General features: G+C 39.8%; 2 protein-coding genes across 3 annotated transcripts in view; one reads left to right on the plus strand and one right to left on the minus strand.

Annotated features, from left to right (window-relative positions):
* Positions 1-117: 117 nt before the first annotated feature.
* On the minus strand, positions 118-3,102 carry tyw3 (tRNA-yW synthesizing protein 3 homolog (S. cerevisiae)). The gene is made up of 6 exons (XM_037458433.2): positions 2,730-3,102; positions 2,525-2,605; positions 2,337-2,435; positions 2,074-2,145; positions 1,220-1,353; positions 118-1,117 (listed from the first exon to the last, which is right to left on the minus strand). Exons 1-6 carry the CDS (start codon positions 2,895-2,897, stop codon positions 853-855), a joined length of 819 nt encoding a protein of 272 aa, XP_037314330.1. The 5' UTR covers positions 2,898-3,102; the 3' UTR covers positions 118-852.
* A 2,024-nt stretch (positions 3,103-5,126) lies between these two features.
* The window catches only part of LOC119209094 (phospholipid phosphatase-related protein type 4-like), a 33,747-nt gene continuing 11,967 nt past the window's right edge, over positions 5,127-26,906 (plus strand). The window contains exons 1-8 of one of the 2 annotated variants that reach the window (XM_037458103.2): positions 5,127-5,191; positions 18,895-19,080; positions 20,597-20,726; positions 20,858-21,053; positions 22,266-22,323; positions 22,531-22,704; positions 25,936-26,071; positions 26,525-26,753. In XM_037458103.2, coding sequence (XP_037314000.2) covers positions 5,174-5,191; positions 18,895-19,080; positions 20,597-20,726; positions 20,858-21,053; positions 22,266-22,323; positions 22,531-22,704; positions 25,936-26,071; positions 26,525-26,753 — 1,127 coding nt within the window. In that variant the 5' untranslated portion in view covers positions 5,127-5,173. Of the gene's footprint in view, positions 5,192-9,239; positions 9,675-18,894; positions 19,081-20,596; positions 20,727-20,857; positions 21,054-22,265; positions 22,324-22,530; positions 22,705-25,935; positions 26,072-26,524; positions 26,754-26,906 lie in introns of those variants that run through there. The other variant, XM_037458102.2, reaches the window with a different exon arrangement.

Genomic DNA, 26,906 nt, shown 5'->3' on the forward strand with positions numbered 1-26,906 from the left:
CGGTGGTAGGTGGCGATGGAAAGTTCCTCCGGTGGTCGGCGGAAGGATCCTTTTCAGTAGCGTTTAGTTTAGTCCCTCGTTCAAATTACATGTAAATGAGTATCTTACGACCATGGGTTTGCCCTAAGTGTTTGTTTTCAAACTTTATTGAGAATGTACCACAACACAGCGACAAGTAGCGCAGCGTCTTAGTTAGACGCAAAGATCGCAAGATCATCGCCACCTTCCTATGATCCATCGGCAGGTCACATGATCTGTCGCCACCTTCCTATAATCCCATCGGCAGGTCACATGATCTGTCGCCACCTTCCTATGATCCATCGGCAGGTCACATGATCTGTCGCCACCTCCCTATGATCCATCGGCAGGTCACATGATCTGTCGCCACCTCCCTATGATCCATCGGCAGGTCACATGATCTGTCGCCACCTTCCTATAATCCCATCGGCAGGTCACATGATCTGTCGCCACCTTCCTATAATCCCATCGGCAGGTCACATGATCTGTCGCCACCTTCCTATGATCCATCGGCAGGTCACATGATCTGTCGCCACCTTTCTATGATCCATCGGCAGGTCACATGATCACGCAAATGGCAAAAAACACACAAGTTGTCCTATTTAGCTTGTTGATAGCTCTATTATAATACATTTGATAATTTTTAGATGAATACGGAATGTTTATAAATCCATGCATGTAGAAATGATCCATTACTCTGATCTATTGACTGGAGCAACTTAGTGGTGCAGTGTGGGTTACCATGGTGATGACATTGGTGAGGCCCAGCTAGACAGTCTGCACTACTATCTAGTCATGATAGCAGCCGGCCAGCATGTTTGCAGAGCTACTGCTTCATGTGAACAGATCCAGACAGTCATCCAGCTCTGGCATGAGGCTAGCCCTGTCACCATGACAACAGTCAGCTCGCTGGTGGTGTTCTCGTTTTCGCCTTCGTTGATACACACTTGTATTCTTCTGCTCTTCCTCCTCCTTTGGTTCTTCCCCCCGCTCTGTCTCCAGTTGATTGTCTTGTGGTTTCAGCGAGATGGGTGGATTTGGAATTTCGAGTTTTTGTGGTTTCCCTTTAGTCAGGGCCGACTGTAGATTCTGGTAGAACCTGGAGATGACCAAATATAAATCAGGGCAGCCTGATTCTTTGAATTCTGTGGTATAGAGACTTCAAACATGCAGGGTAGGGGAAAGCCATGAGCAGACTAACCTGTGAATCCTCCTCAGGTTCTCTTCCATCTTCTGATTGGCAATCTGAGTAAGGAAATTGATGTACTCTTGTTCAACCAGGAGCTTTCCTTCGTGGCTGAGAGGAACCTCCAGTCCGTGGGTGCTTCTGACAGCCTAGATGGACAAAATACGTTCACTTTAAACCAGTGTTAATTTCATCGCCAAAAACTATGGCGAGACGAGACTAAGACGGATCTTTGAAAATAAAAACTATGACTAAATCTATTCTTTCTAACTTTCGTCATTTGGCCAATGTTCTGATAACCAACTGAAGGCAGCGGACAGAGAGCACCAGCCACCACTAGCTGTCAGTGGAAAATAGGTCCTCATTTTAAATATGTCCCTCTATTGTTGTGGCTACCTTCCTATGATATGAACGGAAAGTCACATGATGTGTCGCCATCGGCAGGTTACTAAATCTGAAGGCACCTTGCTATCATATTATAGGAACATGGCGATATTAAAGAGGCATGACAACGCTAAAAAGATAAAACCCTGGGCCTGAGAAGGGAAGCAAGGGAGTTTAATATGACTATTAAATGTGACAAAAACTAGACTACAAGGTAATTCGTTTTCGTCGACTAAAACTAAAGAAGGATTAAAATGACTAAATGTGACTAAAACTAATAAGCATTTTCATCTAAAGACTGAGATTATATCGAAAATAGCTGCCAAAATTAACACTGCTCCAAAAACAGTATATGCAAGCAACTCATGCAGTGAAGCAGGGGTTCTACTGCATGCTTTGCCCAAAGTATAGGCAAATATTTAATTATTGAATGGAACTCTTAGAGCAACTGGACCGATGAATGTCGTTGCTGTCACAGAGCCTACCGTGATGACTTTTCCCGTCTTGCTGACAGTGAGACCGGAGTTCCTGAAGCCGGAGTTCACTGCCACAGAATGCTAGAGAGAAGATGTTTGATTTTAAATGACTTTACGTAAAGCCTTCCCTGGCAAGTCCATGTTCACACTGGACTGAAGAGGGCTCTGCTTCGGATGAACCCAATCCGTAAATGTGCAACACACACACACACACACACACACACACACACACACACACACACACACACACACACACACACAGTGAACCTCACCACCAGCTGAGCGTCATCCAGCCGCCGACACTGAAGATGGAGCACGAAGGGCTCAAACTTAAACACGGCATCTCCAGTGGACCTGGCCAATCCACACATCTGAGGAGCAAAGCCAATGTGCTGTCGTTCATATCAAATCCACATCGTTAGATTAGGTATCAGTAGTGTAGGTGTCCATCATATCTCACCAGGTCCTCCGATGTACATTTCTGGTGTGAGACAAAGAGCCAAACGCAATTCTGTTTGTGAATATCGGCGCTTCCTGCAGTCTGGAGGTGAGGACATGAGGCAAAGACACACTTAACCTCAGCGGTGTGGTAATGAACCATGTTAGAGATACAGCTGCTTGCAGAAGTGATGCTTGGTAGCTGGCGTCAGATAGCGTCTCCTCACCCGCTCGATGAGGATGACTCTCCCGGAGCAGGAGCTGGTGGTGAAGTACTCCTCGCGGCTGTTGAGCATAGACACCATATTGGAGATGTCCTCGTCCACGCTTCCCTTCTTACTCACGTCCAGTTTGTTGAGACACTGCTTCTTCCACTGACTGAACGTTTTCTCCATAGCTCACGTGCGCGTGTTTTCCACAGCTGACGTTAAAGTGGACGGTAATCACGTGAAGTAACGTTAGCTACACACTACACATTACGTCACCGTGCGTTTCCACAATCTCACCTGACGCGACAACAAGTCATTTAAGTTCAAACCCCTTTGTAAACAACAGCCAGCAGGGTGTTTTTCCTTCCTCGTCATATGAACATCCGCCACGGCGCACAGTGCCACCTGCTGCCCCGGAGGAGACATTCTTAGTAAGGTTTGCTATATGTCATCATTTCATAAAGCGCCCAGAACCGCCCTTAGATAGGGACCCAGGGCCGGCTCTAGCCCATCCAAAGAACTGAATTACCAACAACAGTCCTTGGAGTCTAAAGTAACCGGGTTACTCTCCACCAACAGTTCTCTTCTTCAATACAGTTATTGCATGCTGTATAACTAGAAAAATTAAACTTATTTTCCAGCGTTGGTTTAATGAGACTGTTGGACTACGTTCACATGTTGTTACCATTGATTTATCAAAGCGGCTGTGGGAGGTTTATCCAAATGACGGGCTTCAGGGTATGCGCGCAGGCCTCGCGTTTCACAAAAGAAGGAAATGGATGAGATAAAAAAGATACATTCCTTAGACGCTGTGCTACTTTCCTCTGCAAATTTGTCATGAAGTCACTTAGCACAGGGCATGAAGCATGATTTACACATCTACAAATGGATGAGAAGGTGGGTCCTTGAATGCAAAAAGTTATCTATGGCCAGGACTGTCTCCATTTCGGCTTCATTACGGCTACACCCCCCCGCAAGCGCCATCTGGGGGTTCCCCTGTGGGTTCCCCTGTGGGTTCCCCCCCCCCTTCTTGCGTTTCCCACATTAAAAAAAAGAAATCTCCACTGAGAATGGCCACCTTGACGTGGTGGAGGAGTTTGAGTGGCTGAGTGATACGAGCCCCTTGTAGGCCGGCCCAAGGACAACAGGTCTCAGGGGAGAGTCCAGACTCAGAGCGATTGCACAGCGGCCCACGAGGCCCCCACATTGTGGAAGGTGAAACAAAACTAAACGATAATTAAATGTCTCTTACAGCCTAATATCTGTATTTGCCAAGTAAAAAAACAATCCAACACACAGAAAAAAGGTTCTTAAATGGTTCTTTAGAAGGCTCTTGGTTCTACGTAGAACTGTCAGAGCCACTTAATCGATTGGATGGTTCTACAGGTTTTTTATATGCTTCTTTGGGATATTATTATATACAATTTTCACACTACCCCTACCCCTATAGCAAATCTTTTCTCTTTACACTCAGTCATTTCCCTTGTTGATGTAAAGCAGCTGTACTGTCAGTGATCCTGAAAACCAAGTAGTATTTTCTTAAAAGTAATCAGTGATTTGAGTAAAATGAACGTGGCACTGAATGATTTGATACAACACTGATTCACGCGCTGGTGTATTTTGATGAGTGATTAGAATGTGTCCAGAGCATGGCACCATCACTATGCTAGCTGGAAGGCTCCTTAAGGCATGACGCAGTTTGGCTAACAAGCGCTAGCTATGTAAACGATAGTGTTAATCTAAAGCATTTGTTTTAATGATGGTTTTATTTCACCAGAGTTTTATTTCATTTATATTTTGTTAATCAATGTTGTTGAGAGAAAGATGTTTGCTTAGGGGCACACATAGAGGGGACCCCCACAAATTTGGCGCCCTAGGTGGTCGCCTTGGTCGGAGTGTAACAGAAAGGGGGAGCAGTTGCCATCTTATTTATTCATTTTCAATGCAAGTGGATGTTTACTTTGGAATATGTGGCTCTGAATTCTGTGCAATCTTCTTTAATACGTTTTATTTATTGAACTAGTCTTTATAATCTGCATTGATTTTGACTAAGCAGCTTCAGTTCTTCTGCTCCACATATCCAGAAAGCTGCAGGTCTGATGATACTCTCGGCGGCTTCAGATTAAGACTGAAGACTTTTCTGTTTGCTGCTGCCTTTAATTTACAGTATAATGTATTTTATGTCACAAACTGCACAGCAACCTTTATTCCATTTTTAGCTTGCTTATTGCTTGAATGTGTCTTTTTAAAGTCTCAGTCATAACCTGCACCTGACACCTCTTTTATTATGGAGTTTATGTGGAATACTTTCAGAGAGAGAGAGAAAAGAGAGACAGACGAATTATCCCCTGTTGGACTGGCATGATTTTACTGGCCCAGAATCTATAAGTGACAGCTGAGCAGAGAAGCCATTGACACAGATCAGAGTACAGGAGGTACAGGCTCTCTGCCATGAAGACATTATGAGGATCAGATCACAGGTCAGTGTCACTCTTCTCTCTCTCGCTGTGTTTACCTTAGAGTGTGTAAACTTCAGTTGCTATAGACAAAGGAGTCTGGCTCTAATCACAGTCACGTGATGTTTATTATAATCAGGATTGTTGTCAGCTCCACATTCAATTTAACCACACTTTCAGCCCTGTAAATACAGCTGATACCTAGAAAACCTCTGTGTTTGGAGATGTGAGAGACCAACAAGTGGTTTACACCTCTCTAAACAACTGTTCATTGTTTTTACTGCCTTAAATCAGACACTTCACTTCAAACTTCATTTGTAATGTGGTTTAAAATGATGTTTCACTAGAATTAGGTCATAAGACATAACATTTGTATTTTGTTATTATAAACAACCATAAGAAGAAAACCAACAATGTGGTAGTTCTTCTGACATGAACCTATTGTTCCTTATCTACAAGTTCTGCTTCGTAAAAATGGGGACATAAATAAAAAAGGATGAAAAGACTCTAACAAACATGTAGTTTTATTTTAAAAAAGACTGTAAATTTTATGAACAACTGTATTTTAGTGTGAGTGTTTGGACCAGCAGTGTTGTATACAAGTTATTTATTCAGACAAGTGATACTGGCAATAAAACAGTATTTGGTTGTCTTTGTGTTCATAAAGACAAGTTACCTATAGTTTATAGCCATAAGTATAGATAGTGTTATATATTCATATCATTATTATTTATTGAAACCGTTAATTAGCCAGGAATGTCCCTTTTAGATTAAAAATCTGACATGTTTTTGCATGATGTATCTTAGGAGCAGACCAAGGATTGCCTTATAAATGAAGGTGTACCAATGACAGAGCCTACTGGCGGGGGTGGGGGGGGGGTGCAAAGCAGGCCACCTGACCCGAGAGTATAACTCAATGAAGGACTCAGTGAGTTCGAGGTTTACAATTTGTCATGAAGTGAAGCATGTGTCCACCACAAAGACAGTTTATCGAAGCATGCATATAAAGAAGATCACCATAGTCCAACACAAGTAAAAAAAAAGCAGCAAAAATAAAAACCCAGTTTTAACCTCAACTTTTTCACCAGGTAAAAACGTTTTGCAAATTGTTGATCTACAGTATCTGTCACAGTGTCATCAGCATAGAAGTGAAAGTTAGTGTCTAACACATAATATAGAAAACAAATAAATAAAAGTGGACCCAATACAGAGCCTTGCGACATACCCTTGCAGACAATTGCCATATCAAATGATAGACCCTCATATCATAGCAATGGGACCTATCCTCCAGGTAGCTTATAACAGGCAAGGTAACATTTAAAGCAGCATAAATAATGTATATTCAATAATGTATATTCAGTAGCCTGTGTCTATGTTAGAGTGAGGTGGCCCAGCACTAAGAACACAACTGGGATTCATTGTGCAGGGACTTTTTACACTGTAAGTTGCATGTGTGTACTGTACTGGATTTTCTGTTAACTCTGTTGTCTGAAAGAGATTCAAGATGAAAATGTCAACATAAGAGTTTCCCACCAGTTCTTTCTTTTGCATATATGTGAAATCTTTAAGGTTTCCGGTTACAAGACAGCAGGTTGTGTAGTGGGAACATTAGAACTCCATTTATTGCCGCGTATGTCACACATACACAAATTTGTCATGTTGCAAGGAGACAAATATATTCAAGAGAATAATATGTTCAAGAAAAACAAATAAATGTTCTCAGACACGTAAGTATAGAGATGGACATGGCTTATATGTGTAGACTGCACACCTCACTCAGGTGACTTTCTCTTCAGGTTTTCCTGTACCTGTACACCTGTACGGTTCTAATACTGTGTGTTCTTATTGTGGTTGTGTCGAGCTATATATACTGTATATAGTAACACACTGTCAAGTGTCTCACTTTTGTGAGGTTCAAAACTGCAGCTCCCCACTTGAAAGGGCAGCTTGCTAAGGAGTGTACACTGGATTCCACTCAAATGACCAAGATTCTGACCTTTTTTGCTTTCTTGCTTTTTATTCTTAAAATTGTCCAGGTCAAACCAGGTGAAAAACCTTGAAATACAAACACAAATAGAAGGTCAAAGAAATATACCCAAGAAACCATAATTAATTCACATACCCAACATCACATACTTAATTTTAAGTAAGTAGAAGCAAACCCATGTCTAAAGTATCCCAAAACCAACATAAATAAATTTTTAACACTATTTAATGATGATTTTAACCGTACAAAAATTTGCAGCTTTTAACTCAAGTGAATACACACAAATCAATGAATCTAATCACTTTTAGCTTGAATACTCTTAAACCACACATTTCATTAAATATATAGCATTTCCTCTTGTATTTGAACCCGTTCTGGGGACCCCACTCCGCTGAGTCCGGTTTTGGTCGCGTCATTCTGTCAGTACTGGCGGGTCGCGGGCAAGGAGGGAGGACTCAGACGCGGAGTTGCAAAATAAAGGGACTTTAATTGTCAAAGAATCAAAAACTAAACTCGAAAACCACTCCACCCGAGAAAAAGGGGAAAGAAAGAAAAAACAAAGATCTTACAAAAAAACAACATGAATTCCACACGTGGCATGACGATGACGAGAAGAGACCTTCAGACGACAGTAGACAAGAAACTCACAGAGCTTAAATACACAAGGGAGGTGCAGGTGATTGGATTGAATGCAATATCCTGTTAATTCTCACCCTATTAAGGTAGCCATTAGTTTTGCTGTTGCAATCAGTCAAGTTAATCAACATTATTTGATATAGATTGCAAATGACAAAATTGCATATCTCTTTTCGAAACAACATGTTGCAGGGACTAGCCCCGGGCCACAACATGCTTTAAGCCTGTGCCCCACATATCATCATGAGTAAAGGGGGGCGTTCACACACACACACACACACACACACACACACACACACACACACGCACGCACGTGCAGAAAATAGGTTTTTAGCACACTTCTGATGTCACATCCATCGATGGTTTTTCTTTTTTCTCCAAAGGCTGTATAATGAGGAAATGAATCACCATGTGGGTAAAATCCAGGCACAGAAATGGTTAATAAAATGATTAACAATGTGTTACATGTAGTAATTAATAAAGTTTGTGGTTCACTTTATAATTCATTTTATTTTTATTTTGTATAGCCCAAAATCACAAATTACTACTGCCTCAGAGGGCTTTACAGTCTGTACACATGCAACACCCTCTGTCCCCAAACCCTCACATCGGCACAGGAAAAACTCCCCAAAATATGAAAAAACCCTTCAATGGGGAAAAAAGGGAAGAAACCTGAGTGAGAACGTCAGAGGAGGATCCCTCTCCCGGGATGGACAGACTGCAATGGATGTCATGTGTACAGAATCAACAATGTAAAAGATGTACAATACATTCTATTCCTCTAACAGAGATGATACAAGTAATTACAAGTAGCAGAACAAGTGTACAGCAGGACCACTGCAGGGACAACCACCATCAGGGATTGGTAAAAAAAGGGACCTTTTAATGCCAACACTGTGTATGTTTACCCCTCTAAAATTCTAAAGTTTTGGAGAACAATAATTTATTTTATCATTATTTTTAGCTTTATTTTGCTCATTTCACAAAAACATGATAAACATAAGCAACATCTTGAGGACTTTGCCAAGAGATGAAATATATTGTACATAAATCAAATCAATCTTTGACGCAGAAAAGAAAAGTGAACAAAATAAACAGGAACAGACACATTACAGTAAATTCCAGAAAATGATTAGTTTCCTCCCTTGCATTTGGCCGCCCTAAAGCAATATAACATTCCTCTAGAAGAACAGTTTACAAATTAAAAAATACTATCCTCCACTGCTAAATGCACCTGCTGTATCACCTTAGCGATAATCAGATAATATGATTATGGTTGTTTTTACCATGAAACCAGAAGCACCATTCCTCTGTAAATAACAGTAACTTTATTACTAAGCTTTTCCCAATGTTGGTTAGCTGTTTATGCTGAGAAAGAGTCAGAGTCAAGTAGCGTGTATTCTGAAAAGCCCGACAGGAAGCGCCCCCCCCCCCCCTTGCTGGCTGCTTCAAGCCGGAGGAGAGTGGTTGGACAGACATCCGAGGTGCACGGGGGCGACCGTCCTTTCCTCCGAACAGCGTCAGGGACTTCATGTCCAATGTCCGCACTCCGGGCGAACAGCTCCGCGTGAGACGATGTCCGTCTTGCCTCGGCTGAAGCCCCGAACCGCGCATTCTAGAGGCGTTTAGCGAGAAATCACATTATCACGTGACGACACTTCCAGCCCACCTCACCGGGCGATGGTCTGCCGTTAAGGGCTCGGTGGAACCGGAGTCCATCGGAATATCACCAAAATTACGACCGGAATCAAGTACGGTTCCCTGTCTCCCGACAACGGGAGAGACCACCGGCCGCTCGTTATGTCTCGCGCCAAGGAGCGACTGAAAGGCGGGAACGAGACCAAGGACAGCGTCACTCTGCTGCCGTGCTTTTATTTTGTAGAGGTGAAATATCCATCTATCTTTCTGTATCTATCGTCCATATATCCAAAAGTCCATTTATCTTTCTGTATCTATTTATCCATCTTTGTCAATGTATGTATGTATGTATGTGTGTATGTGTGTGGATGTATATATCAGATCAGATGAAACTGGATGTGACTGTCTGCAGGCTGCTGCGTGGTTCACAATCCAGCTAAATCCTGGTATGAAATGGAGAATCTGTATTCACCTCGTTTCTGTTTGCCCAGCTCTGTTTTTCAGGCAGTGACGCTGCAGTCAACAGGATATCATGATTGCTTTTTTTGTGATGCAAGGTTATGAAAGAGTGCTTATCATCATGTATCATCCGTAAATACATCTTAATAGGATGAGAGAGCCACTGTGTTTATTGATGACTGATTAACTATCCAAACATGATCACATACTTTGATATATTGCTACATTTATACCATTTAGACAAAATGTAATGATCAGTGTGATGAAATGCCCGTCCCATTACATCTGTTGTGTTCATCTGTCTCCGTCTCAGTCATTGTTACTCGCCCCAGGACTAAAGCCTACAGGCTGCTGCATTCACTTCCTACGCCCCCGTCCTGTCCTGAAAGCTTTTCCATTCAAAGTGATCAGTAGCAGTAGTGTTGGCTGCAGTAGTTGTGGGGCTTAAGGATGACTTTTGTTTTGACATAACCTACTAGAGACTATGACTAAGACTGAATGTGTCCCTGCATAGTTTGTGACATGGCCTGGGCAATGAAGGACCCAGTCCCATTCATTTTTTGTAATATTTTCCAAAAATTCCAAGATACATTACAATTGCTCTGTGATCACTTAAATGACCTCAATTATTAGTGTAAGCCCCATTTTAAACTAACTGTCATGGGCTCAATACTTGAACATTGTATTACAGAAGAAAACCCAGGGGCGCCTCTGCTCTCCTTCGGGTTGATCAGCAAAAGACAATCACATTTTTCCAGAGTCTGACTACTGAATTTCTTCTGCTTGCATCATTAGCTGTTGATTTAAGGTTAGAGGGCATTAAAAGAGAATTTGGCTTGCAGGTCATATTGCAACAAATGGAGAGAGTACATTACATTAAATTCAATGAATTACCAGCCAACCTCAATTGCTGTAATACACAAAGCATTAAGTATTGCATTTCCATTAAGTTCAATGACCGGCAAAAAAAGGAAAAAGAATTGGCCTGAATCAAAGCAGCAAAAGTTGAGATTACCTTGCATTTTGTCCTTAAATATAGGAGCTTCAACACGATTGGTCATTACTGTAATGCAACTCAATAGCCTCTTTTGCACAGTGCTGCAGAAGTGAATCTTGGGCTGTGTATTGGCAACCAGCTCACAATTGCTCTACACATGTCACGATACGATATATTGCGATATCATACATATTGCAATATTTTGCAAAACATATTGCTTTATACCAACAAGATAGTCTACTCTAGTCTACATCACATATTGATCAGTAACAAATTGCATTAAAACAACTTTGGTATGTCCTGGTATCGGTATAGCACATAGTCATTGAGGAGTGAACAAAAACACTCAACTGCAGAGGATTCTAAAGAATAAAGTGCATATTGTATTCTCACGGTGTCCCTGAACACTTTGGTTGATTAACCAAAGCAGTTGATGAAAGAATATACTGTTTCACGCATCATATGATGTTTTAACACATTTCGTCCACTCATCCTACATTGCTCCATCCCTCATGTGCTGGCAAGTCGGGTCACTGTGCCAGCTTGCTTGTGAGACGCCATCTTGGGATTTTGGGCCTGTCATGTGACGAGCTGTTACATCCATGGCTTAGCTCAGAAGGCAATAGGCAGCAACATCCAGGGTTAAAGGAGCCACGGTGGAGGTTGTCTGACACACGGATATGAAGCAATATAATTAACCTTTTGTCTAAAAACCTGATTATTGCTATGTTTTGATTTGCAGTTGCTAGCAGTTACACATCATTTAAAAAGTGATCAACATAGTAAGCTGGGCTATATTATATTACTAAGTTAGTCAGCATTGACCACTTCCGGTTCCATTGACACAGAGTCCTCTATTTTTGGAATGGGCTTTTGGTCAGATGCCTGGAATAAGGTATGTAGTTAACAAAAGACATGTGAAGGTTTTCTTGTGCTACAGATGCCTCAATGAAATATCCCAATTTTTGATATTATATGTTTAAATAAAAGTTTTTGCTAGCAAGTGGTTAAACGACTACAAACTTGAGTTATTTGGCCTTACGGGGGGAATAGTGTCAATCAATTCTGATGTCAATCTAATCCAGTGAATAAATGATGCTAAAATTGCATATCACCATAAATCAGTTCACACATTAATTTGCAAGATTTGTCTACTTACCACCATAGATACAACATGGAAATCTATGCAACTGTCATGAAAACATATATGGGGTTTGACATATTAAATCATTTAACTTAATTTCATGTTCGGTTTGCAGTGTAAACTTTTTTGTTGGCATTTGCTCTCCAAGCCTTAGCCTATTAGTCTACAAACTAGAAAAAAATTGTAAAATTGTGGGCTGTCTTTAACATATAGTGGAATGACAATGCTTCTTAAAACATTCAGCAAGGTTAAGGCTGTATGACATGAGGATTTGGGCAGGGGATCAAATAATTGGGTCAATATTTGCTCAGAAAAATATCTGACAAATACTGTATATATATATATAAATTATTTTTGCTATCAATGTCAATAGCAAAAAGCAGAGTTCCCGCCAAGTTTGTTTAAGGGATGTTTTTAAAATGTATTTTCAAGAGGCTTTCTAAAATTAAACGTGTTGTAGAAGTTGTGAACCGTTTTACTATATAATAACTTATCTAGGTTTCGTTACGTTAGCAAGTGTTTGGTCGAGTGAGCGAGGTGTGTCACTGAAGTGAGTATGGATTTAACATTAAGTTTTATTATTTATTTTAATAAATGCTAACAATTGCTCAAGAACCACACCAACGGGGGCTTGTAGGTTGTGGGGCCCTCCTCACCTCCTGGCCAGTGTGAAATAAAGGTGGCAGTTTGCAGATGGTCAGTTCAATCCCGTCTCCACACCAGTTCCGGTGTGAATTGGTAAAGGTTGGCTCATTATTGAAGAGGCTTTGTGAGTGTACGTAGAAGACATGTTGGTATCTTGTCTTGTTTGCCAGACATCCAGTGACGTTCACAATTGAAAAATTAGGTTTAGAAGTGTCTGCATCAGACTTGCTCATGTATTGGTACAGAGTCAGAGTTTTCGCCTGCCTTCTGCCCACTGCCCACGAGTTAAACTAATCTTTAATCGAGGATATGATCAAACCACGATCTGACCATGCTATAGGCAATCCTGTATCTAAAGTGTTCGGCACACTGAATAATGGATGAATGACTAATGAGGACAAAGCCTGTTGGCACGTAGTTTTTCAGATTTGATTCTTTTTATGAAATATTGTACTATTATATTGTACTGTAAGCAGAGCTCACAACCTTATACTCTTTATACATTTTCTCGGCTTTGGTAAAATAAAACGATTAGAATCCGCCTTAAGTATGTGCGTTTCTGCTTTCTCTCCCTGCTAGAGCAGCTTGGTTTCTGCTGTATTTTCTATCTCAGACAGTGTCACACCATCCTACCCTCCAACTGGCTGCTAGGCAACATGGCCCCCTGAATGGGGTGTATTTTTACATCTGTGTGTTCAGGGCTAGAAACGCTAAGAGTATAAAAACATCCCTTCTGCATCCCGCCTGCTTTCCTCTGTGTGCACAGTACTAAGACTTTTGTTCCCTATGGGACTCAAAAAGGGTCATTGTTTTACTCACTTCATCAAATATGCATGAAACAATACAGACTGCATCATTTACATCAAGGGATATAATACTGACTGCATCATTTACATCAAGGGATATAATACTGACTGAATCATTTACATCAATAGATATTATACTAACTGAATCATTTACATCAAGGGATATAATACTGACTGAATCATTTACATCAAGAGATATAATACTAACTGAATCATTTACATCAAGGGATATAATACTAACTGAATCATTTACATCAAGAGATATAATACTAACTGAATCATTTACATCAAGGGATATAATACTGACTGAATCATTTACATCAAGGGATATAATACTAACTGAATCATTTACATCAAGAGATATAATACTAACTGAATCATTTACATCAATGGATATAATACTAACTGAATCATTTACATCAAGGGATATAATACTGACTGAATCATTTACATCAAGGGATATAATACTAACTGAATAATTTACATCAAGGGATATAATACTGACTGAATCATTTACATCAAGAGATATAATACTAACTGAATCATTTACATCAAGAGATATAATACTAACTGAATCATTTACATCAAGGGATATAATACTAACTGAATCATTTACATCAAGGGATATAATACTGACTGAATCATTTACATCAAGGGATATAATACTGACTGAATCATTTACATCAAGGGATATAATAATGACTGAATCATTTACATCAAGAGATATAATACTAACTGAATCATTTACATCAAGGGATATAATACTAACTGAATCATTTACATCAAGAGATATAATACTAACTGAATCATTTACATCAAGAGATATACTAACTGAATCATTTACATCAAGGGATATAATAATGACTGAATCATTTCACTGAATCATCAGACATTGTGCTTTTTAGTCAAAAGTAATATACTATCAATATATAAGATGGTCCTTATTTAGAGATACCAATACTGATGTACGATTGAAGTATGATTGTATGACATGTATGATTGAAGTTCAGTGTCAGAACGCGGGGTGCGAGGGCAAGGAGGGAGGACTCAGACGCAGAGTATGCAAAAATAAAAGGACTTTTATAGTAAAAACAAACAAAAAAAAATCAAAATCACTCCAACCAAAAAGACAGGAAGGAGGCAAAAACAAAACCGACAAAGCACAAACAAGGACCTGGACTTGAGACAACAACATACGTGACATGAACGGTCAACATGTAATGACGCCACACAAGACAAGAGACTCACAGGGCTTAAATACACAAGGGAGGTGCAGGTGATTGGACACAGGTGGAAACGATCAGGCACGGCAGACAATCACAGGGGAAGACAGGACAAGGCAGGAAGTGAAGTTACCCAGGGACACAAGAGACATTGAAGTACAAAATAAAACAAGACAACAACCCAAACCGTGACATTCAGCAAATGAGACTCTCATTATGGTTGTATGTGGTGGATGGCCAAGGCAACAAAGGTGGTGCTTGGCTTCCGATTCGCCGATCTTACAGCCATGCAAACCTATAGCGCTGACTTCTGAGTGTATTTGCTCAAAAATAGTTGTCAAAAATGACTCAGAAATTGCTTAATTCTCTATTTAATTATGTTCACTTTTTGGCAAAATGTTTGCTTTAAATAATAACATAAAACTTTAACTCTTTGATTTATCTGCTGATCTCTTATGGGCTGAGAGTTTACTGACATATCTGTTTGAAGTGGTTTAATAAATGATGCTCCATATGATACAGTTTTTTTGGATTGCTAAAGCACAATTTTCAAAACAGGGCCCGTGTTTTCAAAACACTACACACAATTAGCACAACCACACACCCAATTAGCAAAACACTAAAGATCCTTTGCAAAATTAAACACACTTCTAAAAACTATATACTTCTTTTTAAAAAATACACTTTGTTACCATATGAAGCACACATGTTTAACATTACTATACTCTGTTTGCACGAGTTACACTGTACTGTGATAAACCTAAAACACTTTTAGCACTTCTACTTTCCTATGATTAGAGTAGGCTACTACATCAACAAAGTACAAATATAATGTAAATTCACCAAACACTACACTAGACAAATGTTGCTGATTGAAGATACTCATTTATTTCTCAACACGCCCAAAATGTTGACATGGAGATCCATAATACTGTAACCAAGCGTCACTTTACGTATTGTAAATGAAAAAAAATATATTAAAAAAACTAGATATTGTCTCTTCGCCTAGCTGGATCTGGCCAGAGAATTTCATCAACATTGCAAGCAATGTTGTCATTAGCAAGACACCTTGGAAAGAAACGTCTTGAATGACGAATCCATCCTTGCATTGCTGCTACCTCCATCTGGTCACAGGTCTCCTCTATGGCTTGGATGAGGGGTACGTCAGCCTGGAGACGGAGATCATATACCTTCCACCGCCATGCAGAGAAAAATTCTTCTATAGGGTTGAGGAATGGAGAGTATGGTGGAAGATATAGGACTGTGAACTGTGGATGTTGCTGAAACCAGTTCTGAACCAGAGCAGAGCGGTGGAAAGACACATTGTCCCAGACAACAATGTATTGCATACGATCGATTTGATTTAATGCAGTTATGTTGTGCAATTGGTCCAAGAATGTAAGAATGAGTGCTGTGTTGTAAGGGCCCATATGGGCACGGCGGTGGAGGACCCCATTCTGTGTAGTGGCTACACAGAGTGTTATATTACCCCCACGTTGCCCTGGGACATTGACTATAGCCCTGTGGCCAATGATGTTTCTTCCCCTCCTTCGTGTTCTCGTCAGGTTGAACCCAGCCTCATCTACATAAATGAACTCATGCTGGATCTCCTCTCCATCCATTTGTAAAACTCTCTGAAAAACAGTGTCAGGCAAAATGGTGTAGTTCAGTGTAGATCTAGTAGACATATTACAGTAAAAGATTATGAGACAGTATGCAAGATCACACTGCTAAAGTGAATACATACCTCGAAAATGCCGTGGTCATTGACAATGTTAGCTTGGAGCTGCTTGAGTGTTATAGCATTGTTGGCCTCAGCGTCAGGCCGTGGTTGACAACGTGGTCAACCAGTGTTGCGCGGATCTCATTTGTCAGATTCGGTCCTCTTTGAGCACATGCTTGTCTTCCTCTTCCTCCTCTTCCTCCTCTTCCTCCTCTTCCTGGTCGTCCTACTCGTCTTCGTCCTCTTCCTGGTCGTTCTTCTTGTCCTTGTCCTCGTCTTACTGTTTCCATTGTGCTTGAAGACCGATGAACTCACCTGCTGCTTTTTATTGTGCTTATACACCTGATTGGTGTGTCTACAATTAAGCAAACAGGTGTTTGCACACCTGATGACTGTATTGAAGCAATTGGTTGGACGGTGTGGTCATTTGACAGTCAGTGCTTTGGTATTGCAAGGACATGACTTCATGATAGATTTTTGTGTTTAATGTATGTTAAGTGTGTTTAGTGTTTTGCAAATCACTGTGTGTAGAGTTTTGCAACAGGTGTGAGGTTGACAATGTGCTTATAATTGTGCAAATATGGGCTGATGTTTTGCATCTTGAGTGTAATGTTTTGCTAATAGTGTACTACTTTTAATTTTAGTGTGTAAGCGATCCAAAAAACTGTAAACAGCGGTAGACATACTGATAGAAAGCTGGATTCCATCACAGATGTTTATGTACAAACATCATAGATATTCCACCTGATATCAGCAGTGGCGTCTGCTGTATTAATGAATGCTTTTCTGTCGGCCTGTCGTTGGTCCTTTATTTCTGACCTGGAATAAATAAAGTATTCCTGGTCAGGAACTCATTAATATTAGTCTTTAGAGTGTGTGTCACACATTACAAAAAATCTGTACTATCTGTATCACCATACCTTTTCTAACCCCAGATTTAAAATATACCTTATCACACCAGAATCACTTTTGTAGTCCTTTGACCACTCTTCTACGTCTTACACTTGAAAACTACATGCCATAATGCTACATGTTATTCACCTACTCATACACTGAGGCTAAGGACACATCGACAGCCCCAGATCAAAGGACGGCCATCTCTTCATAGCACTGAATTATCCATCTGTCAGGTTTCAAGTAATGCGTAAGTGTCGTCCATGAGTTGCTGGCACTTCTGGACCTATTCAAGTATGTGTGACGACACAGAGAGGTAACTGTTTTAACAAACATCGGCCACTCCTAAGGAGATTTTTGTAAATTCTGCACCAGGATCAGTTATCTCAGTACTTTTCCATTGAACAAAGACCAAAGAATGGCCGTAAAGGTTTATATGATACTGCTGCTCACCCTATCTACTTACTTGATCTACTGGCTCCTTTACGGGGTCCACTGATTGGTGGCCCCTGTTGGGTAGACACACAATGACGGATGGATGGTTCATGGAATTCCTTGCCATGTCTTTTTTTAACCCTGACAAAAACAATAGAGTAGGTAGCCATTATTATTATTATCATTATTTACCGGTACTATTTATTACAAAGCACCTTGTCTTGAGCTAATTATAAAAAATATCTATTGAACTCAACTCCTGTGCCTTAATAAATATTCCTTGGAAAGTGTGCACAGATAGGAGCATGTTTGGTTATTAGCAAGTATGAAACTAAATCACAGACAGATGGGAAGTAGCAAGTCTTCTCGAGTCAAAAGGCTCGAGTCCAAGTCAAGTCACGAGTCATCGGTGTTCAAGTCCAAGTCGAGTTGCAAGTCTTTGTACGTTTTGTCGAGTCGAGTCTCAAGTCATCAAATTCATGACTCGAGTCTGACTCGAGTCCAAGTCACATGACTCGAGTCCACACCTCTGATAGTAACTCAGTGATAGTTACACAGCACAGGTTCCATCCTTAAACATACACAATAAATCATTAAACAATACAATCATCTTAAAATAAAAGAAACAAGGCTATATTATACTACATAATATTGTATCTGAGGCTTTGTCAGGCTGTGTCATTCAGCTTAACTTACAAGTACATTTTTATAAGATTGATTGGTGTGCGTGTTTGGTGGCGATGGGCAGGTGGCCCTGTGTGTGGTATCCTGTCATCAGGGCATCAATGAGTGAATAATGTTAAAGTGCTTTGAGTGGTCAGAAGACTAGAAAAGAGAAACACAAGGACAGCACCATTAGACCATCTGTTCCTAACACTATATAGCCTACGTTGGTTATAGAAATGAATCATAGCATTGAGCTTTTCAATTGTGTTGCAAAGAGATGAATAGATGATCACAGTGTAAAAAAGGATAACAGTACTTTCTCTGTTGATGTAATCCGAGTTGTTAAGCCTCTGATATGAGAGTGTATTGTGTTTAACAACATTGCGTGGAAGTTGATGCTGAAATAATAGAATAAACCAAAAAAAATTCAGAACTATTTGCTCACTTTTTTGTGTTGTTGCTCTTTCACTGCAGCTCCCTATCCTGGCGTCCTCTGTGGTCAGTCTTTATTTCCTGGAGCTGACGGACATATTCCAGCCGGTGCATTCTGGGTACAGTTGCAATGACCGCAGCCTGTCTCTGCCCTACATCCTGCCCAGACAGGAGGTCTGCACTCTGCCTCTGCTCTTCAGCTTGGCCTTCGCCGCTCCCACTGCTACAGTAAGTAATCAGTCTCTTCGTTAGTTACATGTAGCAAACAGCCTCTGTGAGTATACATTTAAGTAGACTGCTGCTTTTCTACAAGTATCACAAAATATTATATCTGGAGACACATGCCATTATTGTATCAGCAGTTAGTTAGTTCGTTAACGGCACAGTCAAACACCGGATCACTAAGGGGTCTTAAACTTGCATTCTCCATACTGGCCATCAGGGGGCGACTCTCCTGGTTGCAAACAGAACTCTGTAGAGACTGTGAAAACTTGAGAATGTGAGAAGTTGACTAGTACATTGTAACCATGCATGTATGGTATCGCTAGTTTTAAGCCAATTCAATACAGCATGATGTTCTTTTAGTAGATTATGGTCCATTTAGAGTCACACAGACCATAAAGCAGGGGATGCTTTAGGGCGGGACTAAACGCTGATTGACAGGGCAGTTCATTACGTGAGCCTTATATGTAGTCTCTAGCATGGCGTCCCGCCGCAGTCCACATAGGTCACATCAGTTCACAGTTCACTTGTTGCAATAAATGGTCAAAATGCTAGCATAGTGTGTTTTATGTGTTTAAGGCTTTGGTGGTAATTTGAATAATGAATTGTTTTTTGACATGTTTTTACTAAAACTTATAATAAATCTAAAAAACACTAATGACAATATTTTGTTTGAATTAATTAAAGGAATTTATTATAATTTATAACTTTAATTTTTGTAGGTTTCCATTAAGACGGCCAAAATGATTGATATGAACATTTCAGTTATAACTACTAGCAATGGAGACTCTGTTGATACATTACCTCAAATTATTTCCAAACCACAATGTCAGGTTGATCATCCAACAACACATGCAATAAGCTACTTTTTTTCTGCAAAATTCATCAGTGATCCTTTTAATATAAATTCACAGCAGTGCATAGCAGCACTATTGTTGCTCGTTATTTTTTCAGCACAATAGGGCCATGAAGCCACCGTTAGTGGAAACATAACAGTGGAAACGCTGTGATCCTTTCCACTGTGTAGTGCTCAAGCCTACTGGTCCACTGAAAAGACAAAAATAGCAGCAGATGAAAACATCAGATCTGTGTCCAATAATGAAGAGATGTGAAAGTTCCTCACATTGATACAAAAAACAGTTTTCCAAATTCAATTAGTGACTGACGCTATTCAGAACATTGATACCTTGTTTACCAGTAGTTAGTTTTAGCATAACGATTGTAATGTGCCATTCATTTGGCAGAGGCTTATGAGGGCCGCTGTACATTCACACATGTAAAAATGCTTAGCTAAGAAAATGGCTACTCTTTTTAAATGACTGAAGCCGTATTAAGGTGGTTTATAAGAAATCAAAAATCTTATGAAAGCTCAGGCAATCTTAACACACTATTAATATCAGAGAGCCAGCACATCTAGTTCTCCTTTGTTCTAGTTCAACTTCAAATGACCCAGTATTATTCTATGTATTTGGTGATATAACATCTGTACTTCCAACAATCTCTTACTTGTGTCTTTGTGTAGATTCTTGTAGGAGAGGCCATTCTGTACTGCTATCTATCCAGGAGGTCATCAGCCACACAGACGGAGGCCAATATCAACGCTGCAGGCTGTAATTTCAACTCCTACATCCGCAGGGCTGTACGCTTCATAGGTGGGAGAACACATGATTTATACATCCTGATTACATGCATGCTCGCAGCAACTGAACTAAAGAAACAGAAATAAACATATGAAAACAGTCAACAGCTTGAACAGTAACATTGAAATGTTCTTTCTTTTTAGGTGTCCATATTTTTGGCTTGTGTGTGACAGCACTGATAACCAATATTCTCCAGCTGTCCACTGGTCAGCACACACCCTATTGGTTAGATGTGTGCAAACCCAACTTGACCCACATTAACGTTTCCACCTGTGATGAAGCTTTTATTCTGGAGGACATCTGCTCTGGACAAGATGTCGGGCTCATCAATGCTGGGAGGTAAGCCTGTTTTACCAAGCGATTTCCTGTGGGAGGGAGTGATCTAGTGAGTGGGTCAGAGGATGAGTGTGGCTGAGTTTTTAATGTTTAGTTTTAGCACACTCAGACATGAACAGGCTATAATCTTCTTCTAGCTGAAAGACTTGTTTTCTCCGTTGTCATGGTTACTGCTTTCAGGATACGTATTCCAAAAAGGGCTAAATAGTAGGACACTGTCCATCAACACTGCCAAGGTCATATGCTAGAACATGAACATGAGCGTGAGTGTGTTGGTTTCCTCCTGTGTCACCTGCACCTCCCCTGTGTATTTAAACCATGTGGGACCCTTGTTCTTTTGGTCGGTTCATAGTCTTTGTCGATGTTGGTGTGTTAAAGTTTTTTGGTTGTTTGGAATATTGGTCCCCATTTGCCTTTAATAATAAAGTCTTCATTTTTGTGCTATCTGTATTTTGAGTCCTTAAGCAATCCTGTGATGCTACGGCTGAGTTTGTGCATCTAGTAGCACTGGGCAGTTTTATCCCCCCTTTTTGCTTGTACTACCAGATACTAAATTACGTTTTATTGTGACATGTTCAGATTAATATCATGGCATAAGCTAGCTCAGGCCCACGCAGAGCTTTCTAAAATCTCATTAGTGAAAAGTTTCACCAAAATGTGGGCAGAATGTTTTCTCTCTGAGAGCTGTTCACCTCAAAATATCTGGGAAATTATCAAAAATCACATTTTTATTAAATCTCCATACGGTAATGTGTTCATGCAAACATTTCATCGGGTTCAACAGCCTCTCTCAATAAGATTTTAGTTGTGATAATGTGGTGCATATGTAGATAAGAAGAATGAAACACATAAATACATGATACGGTTATGACTCCATTTATGTAATATATAATATATGTTCTGTAATATGTTCTGTAAGACAAAATGTTTTGTTATTTAATAAATATTATTTTTAAGCAATCCCAACAGTTGGATCTTTCTGCGTTTACTACACTCAGTCCTCATGTGTCACCAATTCATGCATGTGAAATATTAGTTCAAAATCAATACTGCATCGCACAACAAAAAATTGCAATTCTCAAGTATCAATAGGTTCTTGAATCGCTGCAGGTTACTGTTGCTGTAGCCTGACTACATACATTAATGGAGATACAGTATGTAATGTGTTATGATCATTTTGTAGACAAATCACTGACTTTCTTTTGTTCTTTATAGGAAGTCTTTTCCTTCACAGCATGCAACTCTAGCTGCCTTTGCTGCTGTCTACATCTCGGTAAGTGGTTCATATATATTCATATATATGTATATATATGCAGAGACTTGTAGCTAAAGATGTCACACAAAATCTAGCCCCAGATTGGGTAGTTTACAAATGTTTTATTTAATCAAATCCTTAAATTGGACACATCTTTGGGACAACTGTGTTTGCATCAACATTTTGGAGATGATGAATCCCTGGTGGGAAATATCTGTTTTTCAGATGTACTTCAACACAGTGCTGACAGACTCTGCCAAGCTACTGAAGCCCCTCCTGGTGTTCTCTTTCGTCATGTTGGCCATCCTCGCTGGGCTGACGAGGATCATCCAGTTCAGAAACCATCCTGTGGACGTCTACTGTGGATGGTTACTGGGATCTGCCATTGCTGTTTATCTGGTAACAGCTTTAACCAGTCACACCATTATGATATATGGACGAAAGTTTTTTAAGGACCTTGTAGCATAAACAATCTTTCTGCTTTAATATTGTCTAATCGTTTTCAAATATATTTTTAACTGATAGCCGATTTAAACCCGTTCAGTGGTCACCAGCCACCGAGCTGTAGAACCTCAGTAATGAACAAAACTATTAAGTCACTTATCATTACCAACCTCTTGAAATATGCTACATCGCAAATCAGATCAAGTAGAGATGTTATGTTTTTTATTTGCAGCCACCATGACCGTAACCAATATTATGCAAACAATTTTCTGAGTTTGTTTTTAGAGAAAAGGACAGAGACATTAAATATGATCAGAAGCATATCAATCAACTGACCCGAAGGTCAATACAAATGTTTATATTATATGTATATGACAATTATTTTACAGTGTTAATATGTTAATTACTGTATGCGGCAGTGCGGAACAAAAATTTGTGACGTTGACACATTGTCCAACTCTCCGTATGTGTGTGGACTGAACACTTTCAACTCGTCTTGATTTACAAGACGAGTTGACTGAGAAATCCAGAGGGGAATAAAAACTGTATGCAAACTTCTCTAACATGTTTAAACTATACGCAATGGCAAAACCGCAGTGGTCTCGTCAGAGCATCCTTCACATCCAGGGTCACAAAGTCAGATATAGTTTGAAAGTATACAGAAAAGTTGGGTTGGCGTCTGGAAAAGAATGGCATTTTAAAATGGAAATGTAGGTGTGAAAAAGGTTAATAGACGCACATTTCATTCATGATTTAATATTGGCTCATTTTTGTGCTAGTTTGCATTTGAAAGAGGCCTTGTGTTTGAGAGGCATTTTATTGGAGATGCCATATATTACCATTGATTAATTGCATTATTGTAGTTTTATGCAGAGGTGGAAAGTAACGATTACATTTACTCATGTTACTGTAATTGAGTAGTTTTTTGTGTACTTCTACTTTCTAAAGTATTTTTTTAAATCTGTAATTTTACTTTTACTTAAGTATTTTTTGTTTGAAGTATTGTACTTCGCTACATTTGAAATCATATCCGTTACTGAGTAAAAAAAATGCAAAGAAAAAAAAGTGCAAAGGAAAAAAAAATCGCGCCCAGGAAACTAAGGTCACTGCACTGATTGAGTGATGAGAACGAAGGCGGTAAACAAGAATGATGGAGACGGACAAAACAGACTCAAACCCAGCTGAAATCCAATGAGAATACGAAGCGTAGCCGCTAAACCGGAAGTACGTTGATTTTCACAGTAAGAATCGACGTCTGTAATGACAGCGGTTACCAGGGTAACAAGAGGAGAAAAGTTGATTAACGGATATAAATGAATAATCCTGGTCTGACGGGATGTGTTAGCAGCAGCAGGTGACTACACTCGCTGCTCTTGGCTCTGATATTTATTGTCCACGTTTTGCTTCAGTGAGCAGAGACAGTTTAAGGAGATCAGAGTAAACGGTCCACCACTGGAGTGCATACGTCCCGACGTCAGCGAACCGTCGGTCGGACCGCCAGCGCCCCCCCCCATCAGCGACGCCACCCCCCCGTCAGCCATTCGCGCCGATCCTCAGTGCGTTCAGTCCAAGTCGGCAGTATCTGGCCCGAACATGAAATGAGTTTGACACCCATGCTTTACTGAATCCACAGTTCATGCCATATTTAGTGGTTGTAGTAATGTTTAAAATGTTTTATTGGATGATCTGCACTAAAATCTTCTCTTTAATTTAAAGGGTTAATTTAAATTTTTATTATTTTTGCTATTACACCTTAAATTGTTAAGGTCTTCCTTCAATTAAAAACAACTAGATTGAGATTTATTTTCCCTTGTCTTTTTTTAACCACACTAGAATCCCGCACCCCACCCAGCTGTTAAAAAAGTAACTCAGTAACTTTTACTCTGAGTACATTTTTAATGAGGTACTTTTACTTGAGTAAATTTTTAGACTGGTAACTTTACTTGTACTTCAGTAAAATTTGACTTAAGTAACAGTACTTTTACTTGAGTACAACATTTTGTTACCCTTTCCACCTCTGGTTTTATGAGCTAAAAGTAGACATGGTTGTTCAGCGCTTGTGTAGAAACTGGTCGGTATTTGTACAGTATATTTGATACCTCCCCCACCTCCCACAGGCTTCACCTTCCAGCCCACACACACTTGGATAAAACATGTTCAGCATATACTCAAACAGCACACAAGCACACACACCAACATTTCTCTGCTCAGCTGCCTTCTCCTGCTGAAAGAAACATTGGCATCATTTTTGAGACCATGAATAAATGTGTTTTTTATCAGCTTGGGAAATACAAAACCTCAAAATAGAGTGTAGTCAATATGGATATTGGCTATTTAAAACTATGGCTATTATTGGCTATTAAAACTTGCTGTTTCCTAATTTTACAAATATTAAATTGTTTTGTATTTAAATTACATGTAGTTTTGATCATAATTCTGTAATTACATCCCTCCCCTAGTAGAACAAATTGAATCGTAAACAACACTTTCCAAGTTCTAAACCTGTGACAATCTCTTGTTACATGCTAAATATTTATTTTATCAAAATCCCTCTTTTTGTTTCCCTGTAAAACCTTAAAAAATACTTCAATGACACATGATGCACTAGGAGACACATTGCGATTGATCATGACTTATAAATATTATATCGACTTATAACTCTGGTTAAGAACATTTTAACTTTAATTAAAAAAGTATTTGGAAAAGTAAGGAGTTTACTTGTATAAATATTACACAATAATTTTATCAATAGTTTTACCAATAGCTAAAAACTGGTTTGGAAACTGTTACATATTCAGATGCAGAGGAATCGCACAACAACAAAAAGATTTGTTCACAGGATTCTAAGCTTTACTGATAAAAAGCCCTTAGAAAACATATCAAAAACAGCACAAGCTACAGGCGACAAGCTTAAGTTTGGTAAAATACCAATAAAACTTTCCCTCATCAAAATTCAATGTCATCCAGGGATTTACAGGATTTTATTTAAATCCTCAAGAAACTAAAATCTAAAATAAGTCACATCTCTGAAGATCCGGACACTAACTTACGGTTTCCCTGTGGCTTTAGTTAAGGTTTTGGTTCAGGACTGTGGAGCAGACATGGCTGCTACATGAAACTGGATTTGATGTATTTGCTTGATTCTCCTGTGTTTTACTATGTGTGTGTGTGTGTGTTTGCATGCAGGGCGTCTATGCAGTTGGAAATTTCCAGCCCAGCGAGGATCGGTCCAGAAGTCGTGCATCGACCTCCTCCCCGAGAGAGCCCCCCCTTACATCCTTGCCCAATGTCAGTCAATCTGCGATTATCAACAGCCACCAAGGTAAAACCATGCCTGCACGGTGTCACTTTTTGCTTACAAAAGTTGTCCAGGGAGTCCTTATCCCTTCATTATTGGAGGAGTTGCAAAGGACCTAAGGCAGGTATTTACGTGCTTCGCCGAGGACAAAGCTTACACCCAGGAAACAATTCAGGATTTGGAGTGGCAAACATCTGTTGCCCAATCGGGTTTAACTGGCAAAGCCTGGATGTGCTAACATGCTAAAACTGGTGGATCCTGTGCTTCCTAAAAAGCAAATCAAATTATGTGATTCACTACAAAGGTTACCCCTAATGCAGAAACATAATAACTTCTGGGTGAAGCAGAATATTCTTGAAATGGTCTACAAGAAACGGGAAAGCGTTTTGTACACTCTAATCATCCTCTTTTCAAGGGAAACTTATTTAACATCCAGTTAAATTAGCAGATTGACTTCTCCTGTTTATCCATTAACAGGTCACCACACCCTTGCTCCCAGCCAACCAGAGCCCATCATCACAAGGACCTCCTCCCATACATTGTCCCCCAACCAACCAGAACCCAAATTGACACGAAGCGCCTCCTACCGAGAGCCATCCCTGTCCAATCTGACGCGAGCCAGCGCTGAGGTGGAGGTGATAACCCCATCTAGCCCCCTGGGTAACCATGACAACATGATGACCTTCAGCAGCAGCACACTGCCAAGGTAGATGTTTGATAACTCAAGAATCAGAACAAATGTCTTAAAATGATGAAAAGTAAACATGAAGACATAAGATTTGACTTTGAAAAATAAAATCTGCAACCAAAAAGGCAAATTCAGCAAATCAAAAATATATATATGAAGAATGAAAAGAAA

This window comes from Pungitius pungitius, chromosome 15 (assembly GCF_949316345.1).
Source record: "Pungitius pungitius chromosome 15, fPunPun2.1, whole genome shotgun sequence".
Lineage (NCBI taxonomy): Eukaryota > Metazoa > Chordata > Actinopteri > Perciformes > Gasterosteidae > Pungitius > Pungitius pungitius.